General features: G+C 35.6%; 2 protein-coding genes across 4 annotated transcripts; one reads left to right on the plus strand and one right to left on the minus strand.

Annotated features, from left to right (window-relative positions):
• Nucleotides 1-578: 578 nt before the first annotated feature.
• On the plus strand, nt 579-10,297 carry LOC132279897 (probable pectin methyltransferase QUA2). 2 transcript variants are annotated; one of them, XM_059781955.1, is made up of 9 exons: nt 579-1,346; nt 1,838-2,640; nt 2,727-2,859; nt 3,713-3,953; nt 6,571-6,796; nt 6,954-7,129; nt 7,304-7,607; nt 8,550-8,688; nt 9,640-10,297. In XM_059781955.1, the coding sequence occupies exons 2-9, from the start codon at nt 1,913-1,915 to the stop codon at nt 9,796-9,798; spliced, it is 2,106 nt and encodes a 701-aa protein (XP_059637938.1). In that variant the 5' UTR covers nt 579-1,346; nt 1,838-1,912; the 3' UTR covers nt 9,799-10,297. The 2 variants fall into 2 exon arrangements, with proteins under 2 accessions (XP_059637938.1, XP_059637937.1); XM_059781954.1 differs by having other exon boundaries at nt 581-1,346; nt 1,905-2,640.
• A 4,061-nt stretch (nt 10,298-14,358) lies between these two features.
• LOC132275952 (uncharacterized) lies at nt 14,359-18,098 on the minus strand. 2 transcript variants are annotated; one of them, XM_059777168.1, is made up of 5 exons: nt 17,885-18,098; nt 16,950-17,390; nt 15,494-16,790; nt 15,247-15,393; nt 14,359-15,128 (listed from the first exon to the last, which is right to left on the minus strand). In XM_059777168.1, the coding sequence occupies exons 2-5, from the start codon at nt 17,001-17,003 to the stop codon at nt 14,569-14,571; spliced, it is 2,058 nt and encodes a 685-aa protein (XP_059633151.1). In that variant the 5' UTR covers nt 17,004-17,390; nt 17,885-18,098; the 3' UTR covers nt 14,359-14,568. The 2 variants fall into 2 exon arrangements, with proteins under 2 accessions (XP_059633151.1, XP_059633150.1); XM_059777167.1 differs by having other exon boundaries at nt 16,950-17,407.
• Between the last annotated feature and the right edge of the window lie 305 nt (nt 18,099-18,403).

Consider the following 18,403-nt stretch of genomic DNA (forward strand, 5'->3'; position numbering starts at 1 on the left):
CAGAATAGGTTCGGGTTGGGCTTCGATTAAATATTTTATATCTTTTTATTTTTAAATTTTTTATTTTTACAGACTTTTCATATTTACTGAATCATATTACATATGATAAAAAAATTTACTATCATATGTGAGCTGTAACCTTGTAGGTTTATGAACTCTCATTGCCTATCATTTTCAATCTTTTATTTTTTTAATCTAAAAAGTGTTTATTGCCTCTGATGTTTCTAGATCGTTGTCGGTTATCTAAGGAAATAAATAAAAATTCTATTAAACAAAGGGCAAAAATATGTAATGACTCTTTAACCCCCAAACGAAGGGTATTAAATAATCCAAGTCAGTAAGTTTACAGTTGCAAATCTGTCTTAATCCAGGGTTGTAAAAGTAATCATCTGATTCTTTCAATAACTAGAGAGAGAGAGACTTTGAATTTGAGAGAGAGAGAGGGGGGAATTTGAGTAAGAAGATTGAGATATATATACAGTGTGTGTTGTGCGTGTAAAAGTGTCGATTTCGTGGTACATTTCAGAGCTGGGGCTTACTTGAAATTTTGTATTTTTCTTCGACCTAGGGTTTGTTTTCCGGGACTGTGGAGTCTCTTTGAGTTCTTACTGTGTGTATATGTCGGTGTATATATATACATAGATTGGTGTCCGGCAATTACGGCGAAAGATGGTATTTGTCAATTTCTTTATCTATTTAATCAACTTTGGTGTCTGCTGTCTCCTTCCTCTTCTCATAGATGAGATCTACATGCATGTTGGTGGAACTAAGTAAATTTAACTTCCATTTTTAGAGAGAGAAAGTAGAGAGGAGAGAGAGAGTTCATCCCCCAAGTCACACTCACACATGGTATTGAAATTTTAGCAAGCTGTGAATTAAGTCGAGTTTGGGAAGAGTCTCTATCGTAGTAACTTCGCGCTTTCCTTTCTCTCTCTAGGACTGTGAATTTAATGAATAGTTAATTGGGGTTCTTATTTTGTACAGAAATTAATTAAATATTATAATAGTTTGAATCCATATCGACCCTCCTAATAAGCACAAGTGTTTACTGCATTCTTAAAATATGTGGTTTCCATACATATATATATATATATATATATATATAGTATGTATTGAATTGTATCTCATGTATGCTGATGAGAGAGGGATAGTCTTTCACGGGCGAGCTGTGTCGTGATTGGATCCATATACAGAACCCCGTATTCTCTCTCTCTAAAATCAGAAGCCGCGTAGCTAAAGCTAGAGAGAGAAGACAAAACAGAGGTTGTGCCGTGACTACACATGGAAACCGCATCATAATAAGCTGAATTTCGGGGTTTTGCTCTGACTTTCTCTATATTTCTCAGGTAGTGTTATCTTCTTTTAACTACTTGCTCTGTTTTTTCTGTTCTTTGTTGGGTTTTTTTGTGCGGTCAAGATGCCTTTTTATCACTTACATAGTTGGTTAATTTAAATGGGTTTTTGCTAATATATATGTTTGGTTTGAGGTAATTTGATTGGAACTGAATTTTATTTGAAACTTGCCCTTGTGTATACTTGGAAATCAAAGGGACTTCCCAGTGATAAATCTCTTGTTATGGTTCTTTTAAATGTATGTGGTTTATCTGTCCCTGTTCTGATTTTATTCTTACAAGTCCTTGGAAAGTTTTTTTTTCCCCCCGAAATTTAAGTAACTTGGAAAGTTTAGTCTTCTGATTGATATGTGATATGATTGTTCTCTAAATCAACAGAATATATATGTGTGTGTGTTCCTTTGAAGTTTATGGATCTGGAATATGATTGTTCATTGTTTTCCTTCAAATTTTTAACACTTGATTTATTTCCTCTCATGTTTTAGCTCATTTCACTGAAGATCCTTGCTGGGTTTCTCATATTTTTCTTCTATTTGTTTGTGGACTACCCAGTTTGAAAAATGGCAAGGCCATTCCAGCGAGGTATATCCATTGGGGGGCGATTATCAGAGAATAACCATGATTTCTGGGATGATGACTCCCAGAAGAAAGACAAAACAGACAAGGAAGATGTTGATAGAACTCGCTCATCTTCTGATCACACATATTTATCCTTCAGATTCCCTCTTGGGTTACTTTTCGCGAATAATTCATCCTCCAAACATGGCATTAGTGAGAATGGTTTTGCATCGGAGCCCTTTAGCACGGGAACTTTGAGAAGTCGCCATAAATTAACTTTGTTTTTTCTCAAGTTCAGTTTAGTTGTTATTGTAATTCTTGCTCTTACTGGATCCTTTTGGTGGACATTATCAATCACGACTTCACCAAGAGGAGGTGGTCACGTATTTCATGGATATAGGCGGCTCCATGAGCAACTTGTATCAGACTTGAGGGATATTGGAGAGCTCTCTCTTAGTTCTGCAAGGTTGAAAGAATTGGATTTATGTTCTACAGAATCTGAGAATTATGCTCCCTGCTTTAATGTTTCAGAGAATCTTGCTTTGGGTTTTTCTGGAGGTGAAGAATATGACCGCCATTGTGAGCCCGGGTCAAGAGAAAACTGCTTGGTTCTTCCACCCGTCAACTACAAGATTCCTCTTAGATGGCCTACTGGAAGAGATGTCATCTGGGTTGCAAATGTTAAAATTACTGCTGAGGAGGTACTTTCCTCAGGAAGCTTGACCAAGAGGTGGGGGACACTGCTGCTTTCTTTCATTAAGAAACTCTTGTCTCAGGTCTTGAACTTAATCTGTTATTCCATTCCATGGGCTGCAGGATGATGATGTTGGAGGAAGAGCAGATCTCTTTTCGTTCAGCATCTCTCATGTTCGATGGTGTTGAAGACTACTCGCATCAAATTGCAGAAATGATTGGGCTACGAAATGAATCTAACTTTCTACAAGCTGGAGTAAGTGGACATGTCTTGCTTTTTGGATCATCATTGTCATCATAATCGTTGTTGGTGTCCTTCCCCATAGTCTGTTTTTATTTTACTGCAGCTCTTAAGGCTAGTGTTGACCTTATACTACAAGTAAAAATTCTAACTTGTTATCATATTTGCAACTTATGAGAGCAGTCACTTTGCGTAAATAATGCCAAAGGTTAGATTTGTATCCAATCCAACCCTCTCAGGATCCTCGATTAACGGGGACCACACTTCCTCCATTCAGGTTAGATCTGTGACCTTTGCCTGAATGTTGTGACACTGCGATTTGCAGTCTCGACTGGACCAAGTAAATGGTTCATTTTGTGGTTATCTCTAATTTCCAGAGAATTGATTCCAGTCTCACCTTGTTTTATATATTTATTAATTGATTTTTTTTTTTATTTTTTTTTATTTTTGCAATACTTTGTTATTTTTTAGTTGCAGAGGTTGGCAAAATGTGGTCTTGGTTCTCTTGCTATCTATATGATTTTATGCTTGGGCATCTAGTATTTAATGATGTTTATGTGATCAGGATTATATGACAGGAATTTGCATGCCCAATGACATAATTGTGCTCGTGTTGAATTTGGACCAAGTTTTGATTGAAACATCTACTTGTTGTTTAATAAATAGATATTTGTGCTCTATCAAACACATGGAACTCCTCAAACCAGATATTGTTGTAGTTAATGGTCTGTAATCTATCTGTCATGTCTGCAATGATTAGCAAATACTGGTTTGGGTAATCACAGAAGCATGTAGGTGTTTTGGAAGTAGATCCTTCTGATGGACGCAAAAGTTCTCACAGGCTGATACTTTTACGTCAATTTTTCAGGTTAGAACCATCTTGGATATCGGATGTGGTTTTGGTAGCTTTGGAGCACATCTCTTCTCAAAGCAACTGTTAACTATGTGTATCGCAAACTATGAGGCTTCAGGCAGTCAAGTTCAACTGACCCTTGAAAGAGGTCTTCCTGCAATGATTGGTTCTTTTTATTCAAAACAGTTGCCATATCCATCTCTTTCCTTTGATATGTTGCACTGTGCACGATGTGGTGTTGACTGGGACCAGAAAGGTATCATTTTTAAGCTACTCATGAAATTAATAATTCTAGTATGTCATTCACGCATAGTAGATGCATATACCTGCACGGGCAAACATACTATTTTTTTTTTTTTCTTTTCGTGTGTGTGTTTGTGATCTGCAGCACTAAAGAGAAGATACTACCGTCAGTATACTACGAAAACAAATTGAGAGAGACTTGTATTATAAATATTACAAATATTGGGTAATATATATCATCTTCAGTTCTTACAATTTCAAAGTACTTTTCTAAAGAACGATATTACAATTTCAAAGTATTTTTCTAAAGGATGATAGTACAATGAAGTGCGCCTTACAGCAAAACTATCATGTATGATAAAACAAGGTAGATACTGTATGTTGTGGTGGTTTGAGCCTATGTTAAATGGACTCTCTTATTTTCCTTCGCATACCCGTGTTGACATGACACAACATGGGTATGGGCATGGGTACAGAATATGTCTGACACAAATCCAAATTAGTTGTCTAGATCATGGCATCAATAAAGAAGAGAGAGAACTCAAATCTAATAGCAAACATGAAATTCTTATCTATGAGATAGGTGGAAACCCTTTTATTTTACTACATCCCATTTAGTTTGAGTAATAATTGACTATATTCTTATATTCTAACAATGTTAAACATTACACTATAATAAAACATATAATGTATCTAAACGTGTGGTATATGCCTATGTAAATGTTTTCAAATTTCAGATACATTTCCCCAATATCTTAAGATTTGATATTCAAGTAGGTCTGACACTTGGACACAGACCAGCACCCAATATAAAATAGGTTTGAGCAACAAAAATGGGTTATGTCAGCTGTGGTTTTGAGTTTGCAATTAATAATTGGAAAATGATGTAATTTTAATCAATGCCTTGGTCTACCATATTACTTCTACTCTCGGTTTGATATGTTACATTTCTTATTTATTTTTTCTGCGGAACAAGAGATAGAACCTGTGTTCTCATCCCTGTGGTAAAGACCATCTATTTGGACCACTAAGTTTTTGAGTATTCCTTTCTTACATTAGCTCGGCCTCATTTGAAAGTTTTCAGTGCCTGTTAAAATTTTTAATCAATATTCTTTCCTCTCAACTTTCTCAGAAACATTTTCCAAGTTAACAATGTACCTTACTAGCCATCAATAACAAACAGTTATTGGTACTAGAGACATGTTTTCCAGGTTGGGTATCTTTCGAGAGTATACGTTTCTTCGTGTTGAAAAATGATAGAATTTAACTCTATATGGTGGTTCTGTTGTGCTGTGAGAAAGCGGAGGTAATTGTGGAGCCAAAACCATTAAAAATAAAATAATAATAATAATAATAATAATAATAATAATAATAATAATAATAATAATAAAAGCAGAGTAATTGGTTTTGAATGTTTTTCCAAATTAAACTTCATTCTCTGCTCTGGTGAAGACTAGATTGCCGAGATTAAATAAAAAGTAAGTCAAAATCTTGTTGCAGAGAGAGGAAGTTGTCTCTTGTAGTCATGGATGATTGAAATTGCAATTCTAGTCATAATTTCAGGTCCTATCTAATCTGTAAGCTAAAATCTTCCACCCGTCATAATTTGGTACATATCTTCCGTTTGTTGAGTTCAGGTGAATATCCATATTTGATTGCATATATTTCATATAAAAAGTTCCCAGGTTCACATTTACCCAATTCATTGTTTTATAAGCATATTCTCCACTTTACTATCTTATGTATTGACCAAAAAAAGTAAATTCATCTGGGTAGGAGAGCAGTATTCGATGAGCACTTGAACTGTTTATCTAGATTCTTGTGGAGTGGTCTAGTGTCTGGTAACTCTGCTCTACAATTGTTTTTTTGAAGATTCATTGGCCATGTCATTGGTAAAGGTATTTCATAAACCAGCCTTAAAGTAGTTTGGATTTAAGACTTTGTTGAGTTGAGTTGAATAGATTTTTTTAGTTTCTATTCAGAATAGTGATGCTGTTTTTGTTTTCCTAATTTTCTTTATTTCAACTTTGTATGCTGAATGGGTAGCTGCACTAACATGACTTTTTGTTGTGGCAAGTGGTGATGCATTGCATGCAAGTCCATAAGCATTGTTGTTGACGATGTATAAGCCAGTTGTCGAACTTCATTTTCTTTAGGTTCATCTTGGAAGCTACTGAAATATTTAGTATAGATAAATACCCAATTGGTGAACAAGGTTATAGGATCCTATTGCTTACTTATCAGAATAAGATTTGTAGTTTTTGTTGGCCGGTTGTTACCAGGGAGTCTGATAAACTGAATCCAAACATCTTCTAAAGTTTCAAGAATTGTAATGATTCCTTTTGGTTGGAAAAAAAAATTGATTGCTTTTGGGTGGAAAAAAAAATGATTGCTTTTGGCTCCCCTAAGGCATGTACTCCTTAGCCTCAAGTCGTTTGCAAATTTAGCCCTTCCAAGTTCCATCACTTGTTTAACTTCTACCATAAACAAACAGATAGATGTGATGCATAAATCCTTTATTACTATTAAATTACATAATATTTAGTTGGTTTCTTAGCATTGGATGACTTGATCACTCTCTGGATTCAGGATATTGTATTTTACAATTGAATTTTTCCTGATGCGTGCAGATGGTATTTTTTTGATTGAAGTTGACCGAGTCTTAAGGCCTGGTGGATACTTTGTCTGGACTTCACCACTTACAAATGCTCAGGGCTTCCGTCGCAACAAAGAGAATCAGAAAAAATGGAATTTTGTGCGCAATTTTGCTGAAAATCTCTGTTGGGATATGTTGTCGCAACAAGATGAAACCGTTGTGTGGAAAAAGACTACTAAAAGGAATTGTTATGCTTCAAGGTGAGATGACCATCATGATTAGTTTTAACTTGCTTTGGTGTTTAAATTTTAATATGGGCATTGATGTTGGTTGAATACACCTGTAATATGCACTGATGGCAATATAATCATGGAAGTGGTAGGTCATTCTAATTTGTGTATAAATTTCTATTTATAGGAAAGCTGGATCTGGTCCTTCTATCTGTAGCAAAGGCCGTGATGTTGAATCCCCATATTATCGAGCACTCCAGGACTGCATAGGAGGTACTCAAAGTCGTCGATGGATTCCTATAGAAGAAAGGACAACCTGGCCTTCTAGGTCTAAATTAAACTCAAGTGAACTTGCAATTTATGGTAATTTTTTCATCACTTCACTGAAATGGCTTTGTATGCAGAACCTTGTCTGAACAGTGTATTGTTGGAGAAACAATCGGGTTATATTGGCACTCAGGATACACTCGTTCTGTTTCATTTGTACTTCCTTGTATATATGTTAGCAACAATGTAATGATTCTCATGTTCTATCAGGTCTGCATTCAGAAGACTTCGCCGAGGATACCCAAAACTGGAACACAGCAGTTCGTAATTATTGGTCCCTTCTCTCGCCAATAATATTTTCAGATCATCCAAAGAGACCTGGTGATGAGGATCCTTCTCCACCTTTTAACATGCTCAGAAATGTGCTAGATATGAATGCCCATTTTGGTGGTTTCAATTCCGCTTTATTGGAAGCTGGGAAATCTGTTTGGGTCATGAATGTGATCCCTACAAGCGGGCCCAACTACCTTCCTTTAATTCTCGACAGAGGATTTGTTGGAGTATTGCATGACTGGTAAATTTTACCTTCTTTGTTTTTTTTTAAAAAAAAAAACTCATTGCCTTCAATAGGTTGACACATGCTACTAAATTTTTTGACATTCTTGCTTGACAGAATTTATAAGCCATGATTTAAAGGACTATTCATTTTGTTGCCTCTGTCCATGGAATGGTGAAATATTGAAGCATAAGCTAGCTTAGATTAGATGCTGAAGTATTGGCTGCTGATACCCAAACTATTTCAGAGATTTATCTGTTAATAATTTGCTTTTCCTGGAGTAATAAAACATTTTTTTCTCTGAAGGAAGCATGATGTTTCTGCATTATTTATGCCTCTTATTGAGCTTGATGCAAAACTTTGTATCATCAAAGTACCTCGGCCTGATTCCTAGTCACTAAACTTATAACTATTATCCATGTTGATCAGATCGGTTTTTAGTTGAACTAATTAGTGGGTGTATATATGACAATCCCATATTTCAGAATGTTGACTCTCTGGACACTAGCACTTTACAAGTGTAATTACACAATTAAGATTATTCGGAATTTTGGAGTTGGTGAAGAAAAAAGTTGAGATAATCAAGGAATAAATTTGATATTGAGATATCATTCATGTTAAGGGAAAAAAGAGAGGACATGTGATTGTTTGTACTTGTATATTCCAGATCATTAGCAATTATGCATGACTTTTAACTATTTAATTTTGAAATATTTGTCTGTAATTGAGAATTTGAGATTCTTTTAATTATATGGGATGAACTCTTTTGGTCATGCACTTGGTGAAAAGGGAAAGATTGCAGTACCAAACTCGATACCTGTGATTTACAAACCCTAGGTCGTCACGTTTTACTTTCTACTTTACATATCCCCATTCTTGGATTGCTGTAATTAGTGTAGTATGCTCTTCTTCTCTCTATAGTTTTGTGATTTATGTATGATCGGAATTTTTCTCATTTAGGTGTGAAGCATTTCCAACCTACCCAAGAACTTATGATTTGGTGCATGCTGAAGGACTTCTGTCACTTGAAACTAGTCAACATCGGAGATGCACCATGCTGGATCTATTCTCTGAAATAGATCGGTTACTTCGGCCAGAGGTACCTTAATCAGTTGTCTTTTTTTCTACATTTCTTGTTTGGTTAAGACGCATTGATATCTTTATTCATAAGAATAAAAAGTATCTATTTGAGGGCGGAATAACTATGGATAAGGGTGAAATAATTAGTTGGATGTGCCAACTGATAAGTATCCTGATGTTAATTTGCCAAATAGAATCTGATGACTACCACACCCCTGGAAAGTTGATAAAATTGATAATTCTTTACAGAGCGAATAGAGATAACATCTCTAAGCTTTTAAGGACTGTGGAAGGTAATGTCATAGATGCTTAAGAAAATAATCATGCGATCATTTATGTTGATGAAAATAATGTGATAACACACGTGCATAACGATACCTATAACCTAATCTAAATGGTGGTGATTATCGTCTTTCACATAACAGATCTGATGTAGTATGGAGACTGCTGTATAACAAGTGCCATGCCATTTTCTATTTGGTTATGTTCCCACAAATGTGATATCTAGTGCTGTTGGAACTAAATAAACTTATATTTCAACTATGTCTTAATACACCATTATATGTATAAACACACCCTCAGTTACCTCTGAATATATTATTATTGCTGCCATAGCTGTTGTAGCAAACAAGTAAGCACTAGAAAGCAATCCAAAGGTGGCATCAGGGTTCAATTCTTGTAGCCATCAATAAAAAAAACATATATTTTTTTAAGGAATAAACTAAATCCTAATGAAGAAATTTATTTACCTCCGAATATATTAATTTCTTGTATATCGTCACCTTTTTTTTTTTTCAATCAAGAATTTTGTTATGCTCCGAGTTTCTGGTATGCATGACTTTGACTTGTGAGAAACTTCTGCTTATATAATCCCTCCCCTAATATTAGAATTGCCAGGCATGGTAACTCTCTGTTTCTCTACTTAAACTGCTTTGTGATAAATTTGCTAATCTTGATGGGGTTGGTGCAGGGGTGGGTGATACTCCATGACTCTGCTTCTCTCATCGAAACTGCTAGAGCTCTCGCTGCACGGTTGAAATGGGAAGCGCGAGTCGTAGAGATTGAGAGCAATAGTGAGAAGAGACTACTCATCTGCCAGAAGCCTTTCTTTAAGAGGCAAGCAATCTAATTGTGAACTCGAAAAGAGAGCCCAACAGTGTTAGTCATAATATTCATATTCATTTGTGGATCTGAGCTAATCATCATAAAGTTTCTCCATTGGATTGAGAATCAAATTTTTTTTTACAAAAAGAGAAAAGCAAAGCGCCGAAGGAAATGGATGGTTCGAACCGGAACCAACCACTACTCCTATGGAGCCGTAAGGCACACATAGGACCATGTAATTACACATCGAGTCACAGGGTGAGTTACAAGTATAGGATTATATAAATTTTTTTCCTTGTAATGTCTCTTTATAACTATACAACAACATGATGGAATTATATTGTGAAGAAAATTACAGAATAAGTGCTATTTGCTATAGCATATTCAATACTTGCTGTGCATTTATGGGGAGAAATTTCGTCTCCATTTTCTGTCCTTTTTCATGTCTTTTTCGAAATCATTCATCTATGTTGTAGAAACATTTCCAATTTTTTGCAACAAAGACTTGGATCTTTTCTTTTGTATATATTTGGAATTAGCTAGTGTAGCTTGTAAAGAACACACACACACACAAATGTCTTGTGATTCTTATGGTTAAGGTCGATGATAGAAGTAAGTTATGGTACCTACCAACCCAAAGAAACAAAATTTATGGTGCTTACCATTACAGGTGACAGGAATGGGGTATCTCATTGATTTCATGGTTGGAACTTTTCTGTGATAAAAGTAAAATGAATGCATTAACAGTAAAAGATTTGTATGTTGATGGCCCACTATGATATGATTGTACTAGGATTTGAGGTATCAGATATGGAACTACTCTGCTGTAGTGAAAATTTATGTCATTGAAGTGTCCTTCAGAATGGGGTCAGAATCTCTTTCCTTTATGGGGAGAACCTTTTTCTTTTTCATCTACCAACCTTTGTAGGTGCTTTATGATGATTAGTTAGGTAAATTTATATTATTAAAAATGCATTAACTAAAAATAAATAAATAATGTTCTCAAACTCAAATAATGTATGAATCTTTTTAGAATGAATTGAAATTGATTTAGTAATTTCTCACCCTACATCCTTTTAAAATATGCTAATCAACATAAGTTGAGATCAAGTCATCTCTACTCTTTCACAAGGTTTAAAATAATAATAATAACAATAAACTTATCCAAATTCATAGACTTTTCCACGAGGATTTGGACTTAGCAGAGAATTAATCCATGGGATTGTCCTATCGGACGATAATTCAAACTTTGGTACTTCATGAAGTATCAGATCTTAGGTTTGAGTATTTGAATAAATAATTTTTGTGAATCACATGAGTTAAGTTGTAATCAGAACTTGCTCGGTGCACGGAAGTTGTGAAGTGTTACAGTGTGTCCGGAGGTGGATTTGCCCCCTTAAAGATAAAGGGACTTGGGAGAGAATGTTGAAATTATGCAGTTTTCCAAACAAGCAAAGACAAATATCATCAATCAAAGTATATCTGGTTTTGGGGTCCACTAGTTTCAAAAGCTGTGACAAGTGGGTCATCTTTGCGAGGGTTGAAGATTTCAGGACTAGATTTATTGGGCTTATTTGGACCCATCCAGCTATCCTTATATTCTTGTCTGGACCGTGATTGACTTGAATCCAAATATTTGGATTGAAGCAACCGAAAGAAAATGAAAGGTAAAGCGATGAGGGCTAGTGTTAGAGGTGTATCACATCCAGATGAGAAGTGAAATGCATATATATATGGATGAGTATATATCACTATTCAATATATTAAGTTTTTGGGTTAGAAGATAAGCGTTTGATCCGTTGCAATTGATATTAAAATCGTCCAAAATTTGACGTCACGCCAATGCTCAACCCATGCCTGGGTTGTTGGAAAACGGGTCTATACGAAAAGTTTTAAAAGTTGTTAACATGATCCTAATGTATAATATTAAGAATTCATTCCTTGTTCGAAATTCGAAGACCGGCGATAAAAAATAATCTTTATGCGATTCGATCCAAATTTTCAAAACGGGTACTGGACTGCTTCCAAAGTTTACCACAAGCTAAAACTTTTCGTTAACTTTCCAACGTCACGGGGAGCTTTGAACTTTTTGTTGTGTGTGGTTCTATCAAATCGTATATGACTTGTACTATAGCACTCATATTAGGTGAGTTTGGATGGGGAAAAAATGTTAGGTTTCCTATATCAGATCCGAATGAGAAGTGAAATGGGTATATATGAGTGGGTATGCATCATTACTTAACAACTTGAACTTTTGAGTCAGAAAGCAAGCTTAGGCTTAACGAAGATTAGTTGTCCTTCTCTTCAATAAATATTTAACAACTTTTTAGTTAAAGGCAGTTATTGATCATGTGAGACGAAAATCGTATGTGTCTAGCAATAAATTATGGGGGTATTCTACGAGGCTCAACACCACCATGGTTGACAAAAAAAAAAAAATAAATAAATAAATCAATAACTTGGACATTGCAATTTTGGTGGATGAGGAAAGAATGAAGAAGGTGGATTTGGATGAGAAGGAGAGGGTTGTTTTATGATTAAATAATCTGCAAATGGTCCATTGTATGAATACAACAAGCTAGGCATCTGTAATTCTGTATCTGGGACAATTGTGTTATGCTTCTGAATTGAAATCATTCTTAGTTATTTTATTTGATTTTTATTGTTCTTTAGTGAGAAATAGAAATAAAAATAAAAAATAAAAATTGCTGACATTAATATAATTTATCGAATGGATTTTTTTTTTTTTTTTTTGTAGCAAGTAATTCCTAGCTTCTTTTGGTGATGGGTTTAGAATTTATTAGAAAACATATTAAATATGATTTATGGCTCTGGAACGTCTAATATATTGTCTCTTGTGCTGAATTTTACCTAAGTTGTTTACTAAGTTCGGTTAGGATTAGCATGGTATTATTTTGTGTCTTTATGCAATATATTTGTGTCATTCTCATCCCGGTCACCTTCTGATTAGCTTTGGCTGACATGTCCCCAAATCAGTATCATGCTGATTGAAATGTTTACAGCACATGACTCAGACCTACCAATCTATATATATATAGGTAGGTAGGTATGTAAATTCGATTTTACCTTACTATAATCTTTAAAGCCTCCTAGCCCTTCTCCTTCGCTTGTTAGGGATTTGTTAATCACTCTTTTTGTTGATTTGGTTGGGATATCATGCAAACAAACAATAAGGAAAACAAAAAACATTCACAAAAGTTAACACATGATTTGCTGTGGTTTGATATAAAAAATCGACTGAGTGCGTCGAAAATTTCAGTATAAATAATATGTTAGGTAGTTGAACGAGTCCCACATCGATTAAAAAATAAAAAAATCTGAAACTTATATGGGGTAAGGATCATTCCACCTAATAGGTTATAATTTTCCTTTGACGGAAAGATGAGAAGGGAGCCTCGTTGAAGGGACCGATGATGTTTTTGGTATTATATAGGTGGTATCATTTATTAGTTAATCTTTTTGGTTGGGCATCCACAAGCCCAACAATAATAACGAGTGTTTACAAAGAACTCTTTGATGTGTTGTTTTCTCAGTTTCTATCAAAATCTCTAGCACCACAGTACAATGAAGCACCACACAGTTATCACACACGCTAAGATTTGTACAAGACTCGGCATTTATCTGGAAATAAACATTTTCTCACGAAAATAAAAAATAAAAATTTACTAATATGTGATTGCGCAAGGATCTTAGATCCATGTCATAAATTTGTACTTTCAAGTTTGAGAAATTTTTAAATTGTCCCAGAACCATTGGTCCGGGCCAATTATCATTACACACCTAAATAATAAAAAAAGCTTAATAAAACTTACACAATTTTTAACACAATTGATTACTTATCCTGCGATCATGTAATAACTTCTCCTAGGGTTTGCTTAGGAGTATGAATTCACATTAATTCATTTGTTTAGATGTAAAATATTTTTTATTTATAAAATATTTTATTTATTTATTTTTTGGGTCAAATATTTACTAAAAAAAAATATTAAAACTTAATAAAAATAATTTTTCTATCAATTTTCGACAAATTATTTTACACGCTCCTCAACCTTGACTTAGACCTTTTCTAAATACCAAAAAAGTAAAAATAAAAAGAATATTTTACTTGAAAAAGAAAAATATTTTAAGAGATAAAAACCCTATAAAAGAGATCAAAATTTATAAATAAACATAAGAAGCACTACAATTATTTCCGATCTCCAAGATAAACACTAAGGGAGATTTAACAACCAACCAAAAAATGAGAAAAAAAACAAAACTAGCTAACAAATGGGCTGGTTTATTCTCCAAATATAGAAACTGTATATTAGGTATATAGGTTGGACAATTATGAAGGACCACAAGATGATTAAATGTAGTGAATATGATCTGTTGATAGAGAAATCTTAGGTAGGTGTGAGACAAAAAAAAAAATCTCACAAGTCCAGCAATTTATGGCTTCAATCCCATACAACTTTAACACCACAGATTCATATTTCCTGTAATTGAACAACCAAACCAGACCCTCCTTCACATTCCCAAGTCCAATCACCTCAAGACTTAACAAAACTTAACACCTCCATACTTGGAAAAAATCAACATGCCATGGAAATTTGATGTTTCTAATACATTACAGCAAATCCATACAGGAGACATTTTTAACATTGAATTGCAACAAACCAATTGAACTCAAATTACAAGGAAGACAGTAGTTATCAGCCTCCAAACTAACTTCCATCTTTTGCTTGTCGAAATGCAAACAAAAAATTAACACCCTCAAATGTACCTTGAATTCTCAAGGTAGATTAGATTCTCCAAGAATGTGAGATGAAGAAGCAAGTGCAGCAGATGATTTATTGGTCTTTAGGGTTGAGTGGTGGCGAGATGCGCTTTTCGACCTGTGCTTGCTTTTCTGGGCAACATTGGCACTGCTCCTATAGGCAGTGGAGGAAGATGATCCACCTACACTACTCACCCTTTTCACTGTTCTTCTATGGGAGCTCCAATTGTTGTTCCCTCCAAGTGCAGCTTTGGCAACGCTTTCCCCAGCCACTTCTCGTGCCTTGTGTGGATTGATTGGTTGTTTGTTGAGGTAAACTAGCTTAGGGAGAAGACTGCAAATCGCCTTGCGCAGTTGGTCATCGCTTATATTGCTCTGGATTGGATTCCCCAACAGATTCAAACCTACAAGGGTGTTGTAGTTAGCCACAACCTGGCCAAGGGCTTTCGTTGTAGTTATTTTGTTGAAGCTCAAATCCAGGACAGTCAGCTTCAAGAGCCTATGCAGTCCCTCAACATCACTGATCTTGTTACCGGCAATGTATAGCTCCTTGATCAGTGTACAATTTGACAACCCTGATACCATTTAGCCATAGTCCTCATTAGTTGTATAAAAATCAGTTAAAAGAAATCATTTACTACGTAAATTAAAAGGACTTCAAATTCAAGATCACAGACTGCCATTAATCCTTACCCTGCCCAATTCGAGAAATACGGTTGTAACTGAGATCCAGTACACGCAGCCGAGTTAATTCTCTAAAGCCTTCAATTGTGCTGATTTTGTTTCTGGACAAGTTGAGGGTGTGAAGACCCTTTGGCAGAGAACCAGGAGTAATATGAACTGCAAATTGAGAAAACAAGTGAGCAGTCAGTCAGTACCATCTCTATTCAAAATCATTCTCCAAAAACTACTATTAATTAGTTTGATTACACACACACACCTATTAGGTTGCCTGATAAGTTGATAGATCGAAGACTAGAGAAGCGTGAAATGGTGGGGATAACTTTCAACCCGATTCCCGATATGTGAGCCACCTTTGAGGAAGAATTCAGTGACTGGATAACATTATTGGCATGTACAATTTCCTCCGGAAGATTCATATCTTGATGCCGAAATGTGCTTCTCCCACCAGCACTGGGAGAGGGTGGGAGGGCAATGCCACCATAACTGTTGTCATCATCGTTAACCCGGGGAGGAGATTGAGTTGCAAGTTCTTTCACCCACTCGTCCACCCTTGTTAATGACGATTCAGTAGGGAAAGCAACCCACTGGTTCTGTGTCAACAAACCAGAAACTCCACCCTGAAAAGCTTCCCAGCTCTGGTAGGCGTTGTTGCCTTTGTCTCTGTTCAACGGTTCTTTGGTGAATGATCTGGGTGATTCCAACTTGCTTAACTCCATATATCTACTTGGTTCCAGAGTATCTGAAGAGTATCCGCCCTGTTGGTTCAAAGCATGCTTAATAGGAGGCGTTGGTGGTTTCGCAGTCCGTGGGGTTTGCAGGTTCCTATGGCTCCAAAGAAACAATTTCCACCAGAGTCTTCTACTCCTAGAGGGTAGTATTTGACTCGAAGAATGCTTCTTCAACATCACTTTGTCAGCACTAAAATGTGTAGTTTCAGACCTTGGGCTGCCATGATTCCCCAAAACAATGTCATCCCTCAACTTTTCAGCCATTCTGTGCATTTCTTCGAAAGACTGAGAATTCTTAAGAGGCAACTGATCAGACATCTTCTTGAGTATGTAGTCCGTCTCCAAATTAGAGCAAGAGCGCTTAAGCTTTGGAGAGGCCCAAAACTCTGCCTTCCCAATCCCCGGATCGCTAACATGTCCACTTTGCATCATATCAACACCCTCTTCAGCAAGTTTCTCAATTTTATTCACAAATTGGTCATCTGTCTTGGTATCAAATGACCCAAAAGAATTCACCTTCTGGTTCATTGATTGATCATTTCCTTCATTTGACACACGCGCTTGGAGATCAAAATCAGAGTAGTCCCTCTTCATTGACAAATTGTCATCGTGCTCATCTTCCCCTTCATAAGCTACCTCTACTTCATTGTGTTTGACAGGACTCTCGAGATTCATTATCTTGTTGCACCTAGAACTCCCTTGTATTTCAAAAGGTATCGAGACACAAGAAACTGATTTCAAGTCCTCAGTTTTGGTAGAAGATTTCACTGGGTGTTCAAGTCTCAGTGGCAAGGTTTTAACAGCACTTAAAGATTTCTTATCTCCCTACAAACAAACAATAAAATGAATGTGAAAAAAAAAAAAAAAAAAAAAAAACAAAACAAAAAATTAGCATCCCACACAGTAAATATCTCAAACAAGTTGTAAGCAAACAAAATTCAAAACAATTGGATTGAAAAGCACATTTGATCGAATGACTCTCACCTTATTCTTCTTCTTCTTCCCAACCGGTGAACAGAAGCAATTGAATTTTGCCATTTTAGATGATGGGTCAATTCACTCAAAATCCTTTGCACGGAATAAGAACAGCTCAATTTTCTTTTGGGGGCTTTTCTTCCTCCTTTTTTCCACACTCACATGTCCTCCAATGGATTAAAATTGAGGTTTCAAACAGATGATAAAAAGGGGATTCTTCACAAGAAGAGTCGGGGTTGAATCAAAAGTTAGCCGTAATCAATGGGCAACCGCCAAACCAGTGACAGAGCCCAAGTGGACAAAGACAGCCACGACAACGACGGCGAAGAAATCTGACCGGAAATGGAAGTAATATTGAGGCGAACCCTCGAAACCCACCTCAGAGAGCGAGAAGAATTCTCTTGAGAGTGGGCCAGAGTTATATCCCCTGCAACTTCTTCTCTTTACAAGCTTCACCAAAAAAATTCCTATAAATTGAAGAGAAAGAGAGAGAGAGAGAGAAAACATATTACAAAAATTCCATAACCACAATGAAATTAATTTGGATCCTCTACCGTAGAGACTTTAAACGTAGTTAATTCGTGTTTCAATACATTAATTTTATCGGTCGAGACCTAGAACAAATGTGTTGAAAATCTCTGCTGACCCACTACAGCAAAGAATTCAGACGCCATTGAAACGACCTGTACAGAACCTTCGGTCTAATTCGCATAACATACCAAATACATATAATAACTCAAGAAGAGAGAGATGAAATTTCATCCGTCGAGGTCTAGATGAAATTCTCTCTGCTAGTGATTTAAGGTACAATGAATGCAAAAGGTGAAACATGGAGTCTTGATTTCAGAGAAATATATAGTTTTTTCACTTAAAAATGAAGAAAAGTAGTGAATGAACCAGCACAGTATACACATATATGTATATATATGTATATGCATATTTACCTGGAGCAGAAGCATCGGTGTGTTTATCTGCCAGATTGAGCTCTGAGAATGAAACTTTCCCGATATTATATACCCCGTTCAGATCGTAGAGAACTCGCAATATTGTGAAGGAGAGAGAGAGAGAGAGAGAGAGAGAAAGAGGTCGTTGGGAGGAAGTTGGGAGGTGAAGCTGGAGGAGACTAGAAATAGGCAGTGACATTTGGTACAGAACATACGCGCATATTACACGGTCTACGCAAACATTACTATATTAGATAATAATTGAACTATACATACATACAGATATATAATTATACTGTATATATATATATATAGTATATTCATACGTATTTGTACCTACTCTATAGATTTGGAGTAGTTAATAAATGAACAATATATTTTGAATTTCTGATAAAAATAAATAAATGAATGAATGAAATACATATACATATATATATATATATATAGTATATTTAAACGTATACAAATATATAGGATATCTCATGTACATTTTACTATCAACACTCGTCATGACTGGCG

This window comes from Cornus florida, unplaced genomic scaffold (assembly GCF_030987335.1).
Source record: "Cornus florida cultivar Cherokee Brave unplaced genomic scaffold, ASM3098733v1 CherokeeBrave_3.0.0_Hap2_Chr10, whole genome shotgun sequence".
In the NCBI taxonomy this organism is placed as follows: Eukaryota; Viridiplantae; Streptophyta; class Magnoliopsida; order Cornales; family Cornaceae; genus Cornus; species Cornus florida.

Bases quoted from the DNA above. Each gene is read 5' to 3' on its own strand.
- LOC132279897 (XM_059781955.1), top strand. From the start codon at position 1,913: ATGGCAAGGCCATTCCAGCGAGGTATATCCATTGGGGGGCGATTATCA. The intron at 3,954-6,570 runs GTATCATTTTTA...TGATGCGTGCAG, and splicing joins TGTTGACTGGGACCAGAAAG to ATGGTATTTTTTTGATTGAA. The intron at 6,797-6,953 runs GTGAGATGACCA...TTCTATTTATAG, and splicing joins AGGAATTGTTATGCTTCAAG to GAAAGCTGGATCTGGTCCTT.
- LOC132275952 (XM_059777168.1), bottom strand. From the start codon at position 17,003: ATGGCAAAATTCAATTGCTTCTGTTCACCGGTTGGGAAGAAGAAGAAG. The intron at 16,791-16,949 runs GTGAGAGTCATT...GTTTGTTTGTAG, and splicing joins GGAAGAAGAAGAAGAATAAG to GGAGATAAGAAATCTTTAAG. The intron at 15,394-15,493 runs GTGTGTGTGTGT...CTCAATTTGCAG, and splicing joins CTTATCAGGCAACCTAATAG to TTCATATTACTCCTGGTTCT.